At 43.0% G+C, this 13589-nt stretch overlaps 1 protein-coding gene across 2 annotated transcripts in view; it reads left to right on the forward strand.

Annotated features, from left to right (window-relative positions):
* Positions 1-13589, forward strand: part of TSEN2 (tRNA splicing endonuclease subunit 2) — a 49970-nt gene that overhangs the window by 15091 nt on the left and 21290 nt on the right. For both annotated transcript variants that reach the window (XR_003967038.1, XM_030307431.2), the window contains exons 4-6: positions 201-237; positions 7664-8195; positions 9368-9445. Coding sequence is in view for 1 of the 2 variants with exons in the window: in XM_030307431.2 (XP_030163291.1) it covers positions 201-237; positions 7664-8195; positions 9368-9445 (647 nt within the window). In the remaining variant the exon portion in view is untranslated. The remainder of the gene's footprint in view (positions 1-200; positions 238-7663; positions 8196-9367; positions 9446-13589) is intronic.

Here is a 13589-nt window from a genome sequence, read left to right on the forward strand (position 1 = left end):
CTTCCAGGGGTTGGGTTCACAGAGGGATGGCTAATGAGGCACGTGTTTGCCATTGCTGGTTGGGCAGGATTAGTGAACCTGTTAGATGTGCGATTTGGGGCTTCTTAAAATTGTCTTTGTCTTTGTTGCATTTTCAGTGTTTTTTTTTTCCTTAAGGAAAAAAATTTGTCTGAACTAACAGAACGTCTTTGTTGTTACAGATATGAAGACAGACATGCCTATAATCACGTCAGAAAAGTAAGTCATCATGGCCTTGGCCAGAGCTACAACTTAAATCAGATCTGTTTGTAGATAACCTTTTCCACTGTGGTAGTCCATGGCTTTTTTTTTTTCTTTTTGGTAGTGTATGTGTCCTTGAAAATTATGTCTGAACTTATTGTGGATCAAATTGAATTTGAAATGTATTGTTTACTTTTTTAAATAATCCTAAACCAAATATTTTGCCCTTCTAATTCCTTCCAAATTATGAACAATTACCCTGTAATGTATATGTCTTTAAGTGCTAAGATGCATACACTTATACACTTAGGTCTAAAATTGGCCTCCTGCCCTGTCCTCTTTCCTTGCTCTGCACTTGCAGGGTGACAGAAACGCTTTCACAGAGACTCTTCCTCATCCACTCACACAGCCACAATTCCTTCCTCTAGCTTTTCTTTACACTCTTCCCATTTCCCCCAAACTTTTCTCCCTGACCCCCCCCCCGAACACATGCATTGCCTAACTATCACTGTACATCCCACGATCCAGCCTACATACCACTCTCCTAGAGGTTCTTTCCTCACCACCACCCCACCCTTGGTTGAGGTCATTCCTCTGGCTCCCATGCAGTCTGCCTTGGCGTCCCTCCCTGTGCCGTCCATCACCTACCTGGATTGAGACTATCAGTTCCTGGAGAGCAGAGACCATGCCGGATTCCTCCCTTCAGCCCCAACACTTAGTGGTCCCTTGGTAGGATTTTGTTGACTCAATGTTCATGCATTTAAATCTTCATTGAGGGGCATCTGGGTAGCTCAGTCAGTTAGGCATCCAACTCTTGATTTCAGCTCAGGTCATAATCTCATGATTCATGAGTGTGTGCCCTGTGCTGGGGCTCTGTGCTGACAGCTCAGAGCTTGGAGTCTGCTTGGGATCATTTGTCTCCCCCCAACCCCCACCCCTGCCCTGCTCACACACGTGAGTATTTTCTTTCTCTCTCTCAAAAACAAACAAACTTGATAGATAGATAGATAGATAGATAGATAGATAGATAGATAGATAGATAAAGGCACCTGGGTAACTCAGTTGGCTGAGTGTCCAACTTCAGCTCAGGTGATGATCTCACAGTTCATGAGTTCGAGCCCCACATCAGGCTGTATGTTGTCATCACAGAGCCCACTTCAGATCTTCTGTCCCCCTTTCCCTCTCTACCTCTCTCCTGTTTACACTCTGTCTCTCAAAAATAAACATTAAAAAAAATTTAGGGGTGCCTGTGTGGCTCAGTCGTTTAAGCATCTGACTCTTGATTTCAGCTTGGGTCATGATCTCATGGTTCGTGAGTTCAAGCCCCACATCAGGCCCCATGCTGACTCTGGCTCAAGCTTGCACTCTGTCTCAAAATAAATAAATTTTAAAATATATATATAAGAATTATACTAATAAATAAATACTTAAAAAACATATAAATAAATAAATCCTCAGCATCCTTGAAGGGCAACTGAAAGTGCACCTCTTCTGTAAGCCTCCTAAAAATATCCATGCCCACGATGATGTTTCATCTTGCTTCTAGCACATACTGGCAGAATCTGACAGCTCCTTTTCGGTTTCGTGCTCGGTAACCCCATGGCCAGAGGAGTGGCTAGGAGGCAGTGATACCGGGGAGATCTCAGTGGCTGCTCTGGCTATAACTGCAGGCAGGGGCTGGATGTCAGGTTCTAGTCCATGGGAGGGGCCTGCTAAGGACCCAGCAGAGCCCCCATCCCAGGAGTAGAGCCCCCATCCCAGTAGTAGCTGCAGAAAAGCCGCAGTCAACACTAAGACTCAGAAACAGAGCAGAAGCCTGACCCTCAGAACTGCATCCGGATCATGCTGGCAGTGAACATGGCATGGCATCAAGCCATTTTGAGTATGTGAGATTCTGGATGGGGGGAGATTGCCACCTGCCTGGGGGTATCCCTTCATAAGCGCTATAGTAATAACGTTCCAAGGATTTTATTGATCCTTGTAGTAGTTTCCTAGAGCTGCCATAACAAAGTACCACAAGCTTGGCTTGTGGCTTGTGGCTTAAAAGAGCAGAAATGTATTCTCATACTTCTGGAGACCAGAAGTCCAAAATCAAGGTGTCACCTGGGGTGTGCTCTCTCGGAAGACTCTAGAGGATGATCCTGCCATCTTCCGTGTCTGGCCTTAGCTTCTGGTGGTAGCCAGCAATCTTTGGCCTTCCTTAACTTGAAGATGCATCCCTCCCGGTTCTTTATTTTCACGTGGAGGTCCCCTTGTGTCTGTCTCTGTGTCTGTGTCCAAATTTCCTTCTTCCTTCAAGGATACCACTCAGTACCACTTCATCATAACTTGGTTACATCTGCGAAGGCCCTGTTTCCAGAGAAGGTCACATTCACAGGTGCCAGGGGCTAGGATTTAACCATATCTGACAACTCTGTCAGAAAATTATGCCCCCTTATCAATACTTGATTCATTATTTGGCCGTAATAATTACAGTCACAATCTAAATATTAAAAAAATACTAAATATTAAAAAAAATGGGCTTATTTTTATATTTTAGGTTAATTTTCCAGTTTAAATACTTGTTATAATTGTTTCTTTACTATTCCCTCTGAAACTCTGATCCATTTCTCTTTTTTTTTTTAATTTTTTTTTTTAACGTCTATTTATTTTTGAGACAGAGAGAGACAGAGCATGAATGGGGGAGGGTCAGAGAGAGAGGGAGACACAGAATCTGAAACAGGCTCCAGGCTCTGAGCTGTCAGCACAGAGCCCGACGCAGGGCTCGAACTCACGGACCGTGAGATCATGACCTGAGCCAAAGTCGGACGCTTAACCGACCAAGCCACCCAGGCACCCCTCTGATCCATTTCTCAAGTGCATTCACTCTGATTGGCCTTTACCTTCCGTGAAATCCTTTCTGGAGATGGGGATCAGTGCCTTCAGATAATGCCCAAGGGGACTGAAGTATGTTGGTTGTGTCCTTGAAGGACTAGCCCTGAGAGGGGTGCTGGTCTCCCCTCCTCTTTTGTGGTCCTTTATTCAGCCAGCATTTACTGCAGGTGCCTGTGTGTCAGGCACTGGCTAGGTGCTGCAGATAGAAGAGGAGGAAAAGATTCCGTCCCTGTTCTCAAGGGATTCAGTCTAGTGGGAGAGGAAGACAGGTAAGCAATTACACTCTTCTGTGATAAATATGGTGATATATTACCATCACCATTGTCGTGGTCAGTGGGTACTGGTTGCTCCAGTAGTGCTGGTTCCCAGTCTGTATGCTTTACCTGACATCTCAGTTCATCTTCTCAAGAAGCCTTTGAGGTAGATGTACTTATTTCCGTCTCATACATGGGGAACCTAGAAACAGCTTGTCTGAGATTATGTCAGCTCAGACCAGGCAGTTGAGCTCCAGAGCCTCTGAGGAATTGACACATAGAACAGTACCGTAGTTGTACATGCTGGTGTTTCTTGGGTATACTCCACATACGAGGTACTCTACTATCTCTGAAGTCCTAACATCACCCCTGGAGGTAGGTCCTGTTGTTATCTGACAGGTGAGGAAGTAGAACCTGAGGAGGTTACGTAACTTGCTCAAGGGTAGTACTTAGACCTAAGCACACTGACTCAAAACCATTTTGCTGTGATCTTCCAGTAATAAATAGGCATTAATCAATAGGCGGTGGAGAAGGGTGTTCCATGCTAAAGAAAGAGGTGTGTTCAAAGAAATAGAAACAGAAAAAGCAGAGGTGTATTCACATGGTACACCATTTTCTGTAGTCTGGTGTCCCTAAACTGAGTCTGCTTTTCCCTAGCCTCATTGTTGCTTCTAATCATAGCTACCACCTTTTCCTCCTGCCGGTCTGCGCCTTATGTTTCCTGACTTTTACTTTTCACTTTTTTCTTCCTGCGGCCTCTCCAGCAGTGTTTGGGGGTAATCGCAGCAGGATTTGGCTTTTTAAGGTATTGCCAGCCAATGAGCCGACACCTGCTCTGTGACTCATAGGCCATATGTCTTAGTCATTTGTGTATCTGGCTGTTTTCATCACCAGTCTTACTCAGAGGCTTCCTTCCACATGCTTTTGCAGCCACTGTCTCACTTGAGCTTTCATAAATGAACATCTGAGGTCATTATGAGGCAGGAATGCAGGTGTGATTCTGGCCTCTTGCAGAAGAGCAAAGAGACAGAGAGGCTAAGTGGCTTAGCTCGGAATCACACAAAAGAACCAACTGCAGAACCCAGATCTAGTGCAGGGCTTGTCCCCACATGGCTGTCCCTGCTCTCAAAGAGCAGTTAATTAAGATGTACATTTCCATTCATTAAAAATGTTATTTGTGGGGTGCGTGGGTGGCTCAGTCGGTTAAGCACCCAACTTCAGCTCAGGTCATGATCTCATGGTTCATGGGTTCAAGCCTCACATCAGGCTCTGTGCTGACAGGTCAGAGCCTGGAGCCTGCTTCAGGTTCTGTGTCTCCCCTCTCTCTGTCCCTCCACCACTCGTGCTCTGTCTCTCTCAAAAAATAAACATTAAATGAAATTTTTTTAATGTTATTTGTATTTCTTAATGTAATATATGTGAGTCAAAATGATTTTATTTTTTTCATATTTATTTTTGAGAGAGACAGAGCATGAGCAGGGGAGGGGCAGGGAGAGAGGGAGACACAGAACCCGAAGCAGTCTCCAGTCTCTGACCTGTCAGCACAGAGCCCGACACAGGGCTTGAACTCACGAACTACGAGATCATGACCTGAGCTGAAGTCAGACATTTAACCGACTGAGCTACCCAGGCACCCCAAAATGATTTTATTTTTTTAAATAAATGCACCTCCATGAGGTAAGTGCAGTTAGTCCTGGTTTAAAGATGAGGAACTGGGCCTTACCACGGTTGTGTAGCTGGTACAAGAACATAATGTAATGAGAGTTGGAACCCATATTTGCCTTGACCACCGTACTGCAGAGAGCAGAGCAGTGGCCTGTGTGTGCTCTCTCTCTCAGTTAGAGATCTTTTGTTCAGAGGGGCAATTGCTGAACCTTTCTTTCAGTGATTCTTCCACATATTTTGAGTCAAGGAATTTGATGAAAGTTGTGGATCCCTTCCCAGAAAAGTACACATTGACACAAAAATTTGTGTTCAGATAAAGGAGATTCATAGACCACGAAGCTGATAAAGCCATTGCTGTAGGTGGTATGAAAAGCAAAGATTCTTTTTAGGTCTCTCGAATGAAAGTTCTTTTAACTGCTTGTAACCGTGGCCATGCTCTCCGTGCAGGTGAGAAGACACCCTGCTGTTGTATGAGCAGCTACATTTTTTTTATTCTGATCATTAAAAGTAATACATAACACCCTTTATGTGGTTACCCCATTTTCTGGGTGGGGGAACAAGCATAGAGAAGTTAAGTAATTGACTTTGTCAAACAATTACAAGTGACAAAGTCAGGCTGAATGTGAAATGTGCAATACAGAGCTCATGCATGTAATCGCGATGTCACCCTGCTTCTCAGGTGTGAAAATAGCTTTGCTAGGTTTTAACCTTTAAATCTAAGATACAATTCCCAATATGTAGGAAGGCATGTTCATCCCCATGTAGGATAAACAGGGTGTGGACAGCTGGGAGATTCTTCTGATGGGTCAGGGTTAAGCAGCCACAAATCTCTTAAATATAACAGCCCGCTTCCTTGTTCAATTGCGGGTGAGATGTAGCAGTTTATGACATATTCAGCTATCCTTACACAAAGCAAAATACTCAAGGTGAAGAGTAAAATTACCTGTCTTTCAACAAACCATGCCTTCTTAAGTGCTATCAGGCTAATAGCTGTAGAGGCAGAAAGTTGCCTTTAGCCCTTCTGATGATGAGATTTTCCAGTATGTCGGTCTGAGCCCACACGGAGGTGTTCCAGTGGCGTTGTCATGTGGTGACATCTCACTGGGACAGAACCCTGTTGTCTTACCTATGACTTTATGTAACTTGGGAAATGTTTGGGGGTTGCCTTTACATTTAAGGAACTAAGCAGGTATTTCCTCACCAAAATATGCTTCAGAAATTATTCTGAGAAAAAGGGCCCTTCCTGCTAGGATGCTTGGCTATATGTATAGCACCATAATCATTTCTTTTCCTATGTAGTGGAAACCTTAGTAGGTACTGTGAAAAATATTTATTAAATTCTCATTTTGGAGCTCTTGGGTGGCTCAGTCGGTTAAGCATCTGACTCCTAATTTGGGCTCAGGTCATGATCACGTAGTTCGTGAGTTTGAGCCCCATGTCAGGCTCTGCACTGACAGTACGAAGCCTGCTTGGGATTCTTTCTCTACTTCTGTCTCTGTGCACTCTCTCTCTCAAAATAAATAAATAAACTTAAAATCCTCATTTTTCACTCCGATACTGAACAAAAGCTCTTTACATTGTGAGTGGGATATTTTTCAGAAAATATTGTGATATCCAAAATTGAGAATAATGTAAAAGAAATCCTGACAAATGACTCCATATTCTCTTTATATTTACCTAAATCATTTGGCCTACCAGTTTTAAATTACATAAATTTTCATACTTCATTAAACTGGGGTCAATTTTTTTTTTTTCAAATTGAGAAAAATAGGGGCGCCTGGGTGGTTCAGTCTTTTGAGCATCCAACTCTTGATTTTGGCTCACATGATGATCCCAGGGTCGTGGGATCGAGCCCCATGTTGGGCTCCATGCTGAGCAAGGAGCCTGCTTGATATCTCTCCCTCCCTCCCTCCCTCTCTCCCTCTCTCTCTTTCTCTCCCTCCCTCTCTCTCTTTCTCTCCCTCCCTCTCCCCCTCCCCCTCCCTCTCTCTTCTTCTCCCTCTCTCCCTTCTCCTTCTCCCCCTGTGCCCCTCTCCCCCACTCACACACTCACTCACTCTCTTTCTCAAATAAAAAAAATTATTCGAAAACCAAAAAAATTAAATGAAGCTCTAATAAAAACAAAAATAACACGTGCTTATTAGAAATAATTAGAATAATTAGAAAGCACAAAAAAATTATAAAGAAAACACTTACCTATGGCCTGCCACTGAGAAAAACTGCTATAAACATTTCAGCATACTGCCTACCTATCTTTTTTGCATACTGTGTTGTCTTTTGAATATTGAAATTCAAGTATTACTTCATATGTGGAACTTAAGACACTTAAGAGAGTACCATGAAGGAAAGGAAGGGGAAAAAATTGTTTGAAAGAGAGAGGGAAGGAGGCAAACCATAAGAGACTCTTAAATACAGAGGACAAACTGAGGGTTGATGAGTGGGGTGGGTGCAGGGGAGAGGGGAAAATGGGAGATGGGCATTGAGGAGGGCATTTGTTGGGATGAGCACTGGGTGTTGTATTTAAACAATGAATCATGAGAATCTACCCCCAAAACCAAGTGCACATTGTATATACTGTAGATTAGCCAACTTGACAATAAATTAAAAAAAAAAAAAATTCAAGTGTTACTGACGTTATTTCCCTTTTGCAGGTATCAGCGTAGTATAGAATGGGCCACAAAGCTCATGCAAAGACAGGGGCAGGATGAGAGTACAGTGCACAGAATCCTCAAGGATTACACAAAACCACTCGAGCATCCTGGTATAAAAAGGAATGAAGAATTTCAATGGCATGATGAGCTGAATTCTGAAACCATTCCCAAAATGGAAGGTATTGCAGATAGAGAGGAACTTTCTGTGATGAATGGGGGCTCGGAAAAGTCACTAGACCTGGAGGGTCCTAACGAGCAATCAGACCACCTACAAGAGAGCTCAGAGCCTGACCCACTGACTCCAGATGGCTTGGATGAACACTTGGTAGAGGTTGCCACACTGCAGCACTGCTCCCCACCCCACGTTCATTGCAGCAAAGATATTCTCCCCCGGCGTGACACTCAGCCTGGGGACAGGAGTCCCCAAGTGGATCTCATCTGTGCCAGAGAGAGAGGGCCCAGTGATGAGTATGTGCTGGTAGAGGAAGATGTGTATCATGTGAGCGAGAAAGAATGTGCCCCACGTGAGGAAGTGAGTATAACTGGCCTTTGACAACATGGGTTCAAACTGTATGGATCCACTTATACATGGATTTTTTTTTATATACAGTACAATAAGTGTATTTTGTATATGATTTTCTTAATAACATTTTATTTTCTCTAGCTTACTTTATTGTACGGATACAGCATATAATATTTAAATATGCCTTAATGAGCTGTGGATGTTATTGGTAAGGTTTCCATTCAACAGTAGGTTATTAGTAGTTAGGTTTTGGGGGAGTCAAAAGTGATACACAGCTTTTCTATTACAGGACGTCAGCACCCTCAGCCCTGCATTGTTCAATAAGAAAATCGTTCACTTCCTCCAGAACCATCTATGTCTGGCCCATAGCAGATGTGGGATGACCAGGGTGTCCCTTACTCGGAACTGGTAGCAGGCCCATATTAAGTACTCAGGGCATGTGAGAGGTGGTGAGACACTTGGAATCCGCAGGCACTGCATCCCAGCCCTGGTGGCTCAGTAGTTACGAGAGCTGTTTCTACTAAAACTTCCAAGTCTGTGAATAACTTATTTTTTTTTAATGCATAAATTAAAGCAGCTGCAATAATATTCTTTCCCTTGGGTGGGATAAAAAGAAGTGTTGTGGTAAGTACATGTAGTCTTGAGTCTGGCTGTAGCAGAGGGTCTCGGGTATGGAAGTCAGCCAGCATAGGAGAAGCACTGGGAAGCAGACCCAGAACCACTTCAATGATGGATGCACAGTCAGAGACAGGTGCCCTGAAATGGTCTATAATAGCTAAAAATGAGAAAATCTAATGGCTAAGTAGTACGTGAAACACCATTTGAAGAAGTGCTATGTATGCTTCAGAATGAGATTGTGAAGTCTAATTAAGAACCTAGGCACACACTTGTGAGGTACAGGTCGGTGAAAAGAAGGACATAAAACAGACCAACAAAAGGATCACAATTGCGGGAAAAATTCTTGGGGAAAAAAGAAATAAATGAAAATGTTAGTCGTAGAAAACCTAAAACTTATTTTTCTACATAATAATAATAAAAATCTATATTTTTAACAGTATTAAGCCAATAAATGTGAATTCGGAAATTTATAAGAAGCATGTTTGTTTTAAAATACAATCTGCTCTATGTAACATGTAGTCCTTCCATTTGTTCTCTATGTATTTTCTTTCTTCTGTCTTCAGTTGGCACCAAAAAAGAGATTAATATGCAGAAGAAATCCATATCGGATCTTGGAGTATTTGCAACTTAGCCTAGAAGAGGTATGTTTCCTGCATGTTATTTTTTCAGCTGTTGGTCTCAGGGCCTGGGCAACCTGTAAATGCAGCCCACCTATAAATGCAATTCTGTCTGTAATTCAGCAAGTGAGTATTCAGTAACTGAATGTTATAAATCGGTCTTGAAATGACCATAGTCAGCTTCCAAAGTAGGCCTGCCTAAGTTTCACTCCTTAGCCTTCCTTTCATCAAGTCTAAGATTTTGGGGGTGGGGGACTTCCCTGTATCATGAGATACTGTTTATATACCATACCATTCACCCATTTAAAGCGTACAGTTCAGGGGTGCCTGGGTAGCTCAGTTGGCTAAGCCCCTGACTCTTGATCTTGATTCAGGTCATGGTCTTGCAGTTTGTGGGATCAAGCCCCCACATCGGGCTCTGCGCTGACATCACTAACAAGCCTGCTTGGGATTCTCTCTCCCTTCCTCCATGTTCTAGATAGATAGATAGATAGAGTGTACAGTTCAGTGGTTTTCAGTATATTTGTGGAGTTTCGCCAGCTTTTAATAAGCTATGATTCATGTTCTAAGTCATGTAATGACTGCTAATTACATAAATGGATTCTAGATATCTCCTTCTGTAGGATTACTAATACATGTTCTCTTAATGCAATAGCTGCATTCCCAAAAGTTGGCTTAAAAGTGACTCACTAAAACTTGCATCCAGGGCACCTGGGTGGCTCAGTCAGTCAAGCGTCCAACTTCAGCTCAGGTCATGATCTAGCAGTCTGTGAGTTCAAGCCCTGTGTCAGGCTCTGTGATGACAGCTCAGAGCCTGGAGCCTGCTTCGGATTCTGGGTCTCCCTCACTCTCTCTCTGCCCTCCCCTGCTCACACTCTGTTTTGCTCTCTCTCAAAAATAAACATTAAAAAAAATTTTTTTAAGTGCATCATAAATTTTTCCTCTGATTTAAAGTTCATCTATGCTGTGTTCACCTGTTGTTCAGTCTCTCTTTGTTTGCTTATGTTTATACTGTTCACAGAAGCGTCCTTTCTGCCCTGGAAGATAGCACCCGTTCCTCGCACCCATGTGCCTCTTCCCCAAGAGCACTCCTGCCTGTCTTGGGTAGCCTCAGCAGTGTCTAGCACCATTCTCAGGAAATGTGTGTTGAATGCATCCACATTGGTAACTTCATAGACATGTCCACAGAGAAATGATTGTGTCTCCATATTCTCTTGATTTCCTTGTCTGTACTTCCTTCCACACAGTGAAGCCAAAGGTACAGCCTTATGGACCAGGAAAGGATGTTTGGAATTATTTACTTCATCTCATTTTACATGAGATAGCTTAGTCTGTTGTCAAAGACAATAGCCACTAGGCACATGTGACTATTCTATTAAACTAATTAAAATGGAGCAAAATGCAGAATTCTGTTTCTCAGTTGCGCCAGCTACATTTCAAACACTCAGCAGCTGCTTGTGGATGTAGCAACTGTATTGGATAGCACAGGTGTAGAACATCGTCATCACAGAAAGTTCTGGACAGCACTGTGGATACCATTCTCTAAGGGCTTGAGCCCTCTGGTCCTTGATTTCTTCTCTGTAAAATGAGGGCTATATAGCATCTCATTCATAAGATGTTCTGGGAATTAACTACTGCTTGTGATGGGTTCAGCACAGTGCCTGATATATAGTAAAATGCTCAGTAAGTGTTACCGCATGCTATTCTTGTCATTATCATTATTAAGTTATTAAATTACTTGTAAATTATAATTAAATTACTTATAAAAGCTAGTTGGAATCTTTTGCAGTCAATTTTGCAAAAATTTTCACTGGGTACTTCCTGTGTGCCAGGCACTGAGCTTAGTAGTAACAATACAGAAATAAACAGACTATGACTCTGGTTCTAAAGGTAGCCCAGAAATAATTACATTCAGTGCAGTCTGTGGATGGTGCCAGTGTTGCTCCTCTAGTATCCTTTACCCAGGATGCTTAATAATTATGATTACTAATTATAGCTGGGAAGACTTTACAAGGTCGGTGGTATCCGTGGAGGTTAAAGGATAAATGGGGGATTGCCATTTGGACACTGGACAGCCTGGGCTCTTTCTTGCAACTCAGTCCTGGATGGCAATACAGGATGGCTAGACTGTGGAGGGCACATCTATGAGTATCTACCAGGAGTCTGTCTCTCTACCGGATGGCACCAGGGCACTACAGACAGCTGTGTCAGGGAAGGGTGAGGACCATAACAAGCATCAATAGGAGGGTGGGCCAGATAGTTGAGGCCAGGAGGAGCCAGGCAGTGTCTCTGCCCTGGGAGGCAGCAGCGTTAGGTGTCAGCTCACTGTCCCAGTAGGTGACTACTTGTATTCCGTTCGGTGCTTTTTACAAGAAAAGGGGCTGCTGTCTGCTGCTGTCCCCCAAACACTCCCTGAAGAAAAGCAAGAGTGTTGGGCGGTAGGTGAGGTTGCTCTGTGTTCTTGGAAGCTGCTTGGTTCCAGAGGACATTCCAGAGGGGTGTTACAGTTTTCAGGGAGCGTGCAGTGAGACCTAGCTCTGCTTCTCAGTTCTGTTTTGGCAGATTTCCTATGAATGAATCACCCATGTTTGGTGCACCACTCTGCAGTTTAATGTGTTTCCATAAATGTCCTCAGGAACACAGGCAGCCCTTCTGTGGTGATTCAGAGGAGTTCTTTTTAGGGATTGAGAATGGTAATACCACAGCTGACTTAAAGATCTGTCTCTTAGAGATCTGTTACTGAGAACTGTTTTTGTTATAATGCTTTGGGCTCTAACTAGGTTTAGTGATGTGACATTAAATCCTCATTAAACTCTCCCCTCCATTTTGCTCTGATAGTAAAAACTTACTAATGAGATCTCAAGGGACATACTCGCTCCCTCCCCTGACTTCCCCAGTCTGCTGATGATTTAATTCCAAGTAAAGCCAACTCAACTGAATTAAGATCCACTCCATCTGTAATAAGTACCTAAGAGCAGTTTGTGTACATTCATAAAAGCCGTTTATTTTAGGCCAGTAAATATTAATGAGGCATTGGTTTCATCAGTTCTTAGAGAAACACTTGTTGACTGATAATGGAAAGTTTCTAAGGAACTTAAATTCTAACACATAACAGGAAGGAGTCTCTTGCTTAGCAAACAGAGGATTGAAATTTTCCAGGCTGTAATATCTAAATCGTTCCTTAAAAAGGAGGGAAAACTAAAATGAATTGAGCAGGTAGGTGCTTTGTGTAGCCTTTAAAATTTTTATAAGATTTAGGGGCGCCTGGGTGGCGCAGTCGGTTAAGCATCCGACTTCAGCCAGGTCACGATCTCGCGGTCCGTGAGTTCGAGCCCCGCGTCGGGCTCTGGGCTGATGGCTCAGAGCCTGGAGCCTGTTTCCGATTCTGTGTCTCCCTCTCTCTCTGCCCCTCCCCCGTTCATGCTCTGTCTCTCTCTCTCCCAAAAATAAATAAATGTTGAAAAAAAAATTTTTTTAATTTTTATAAGATTTAATCTCATTAAATCTTTTTTTTGAGTCCAATAATAATCATTGTATTTATTTTTTTAATATGAAATTTATTCTCAAATTGATTTCCATACAACACCCAGTGCTCATCCCAACAGGTGCCCTCCTCAATGCCCATCATCCACCCTCCCCTCCCTCCCACCCTCCATCAGCCCTCAGTTTGTTCCCAGTTTTTAAGAGTCTCTTATGTTTTGGCTCCCTCCCTCTCTAACCTCTTTTTTTTTTTCTTCCCCTCCCCCATGGGCTTCTGTTAAGTTTCTCAGGACCCACATAAGAGTGAAAACATACAGTATCTGTCTTTCTCTGTATGACTTACTTCATTTAGCATAACACTCTCCAGTTCCATCCACGTTCCTACAAAAGGCCATATTTCATTCTTTCTCATTGCCAAGTAGTATTCCATTGTGTATATAAACCACAATTTCTTTATCCATTCATCAGTTGATGGACATTTAGGCTCTTTCCATAATTTGGCTATTGTTGAAAGTGCTGCTGTAAACATTGGGGTACAAGTGCCCCTTTGCATCAGCACTCCTGTATCCCTTGGGTCAATTCCTAGCAGTACTATTGCTGGGTCATAGGGTACATCTATTTTTAATTTTTTGAGGAACCTCCACACTGTCTTCCAGAGCAGCTGCACCAGTTTGCATTCCCACCAACA

The sequence above is a fragment of the Lynx canadensis genome, chromosome A2 (genome assembly GCF_007474595.2).
Source record: "Lynx canadensis isolate LIC74 chromosome A2, mLynCan4.pri.v2, whole genome shotgun sequence".
In the NCBI taxonomy this organism is placed as follows: domain Eukaryota; kingdom Metazoa; phylum Chordata; class Mammalia; order Carnivora; family Felidae; genus Lynx; species Lynx canadensis.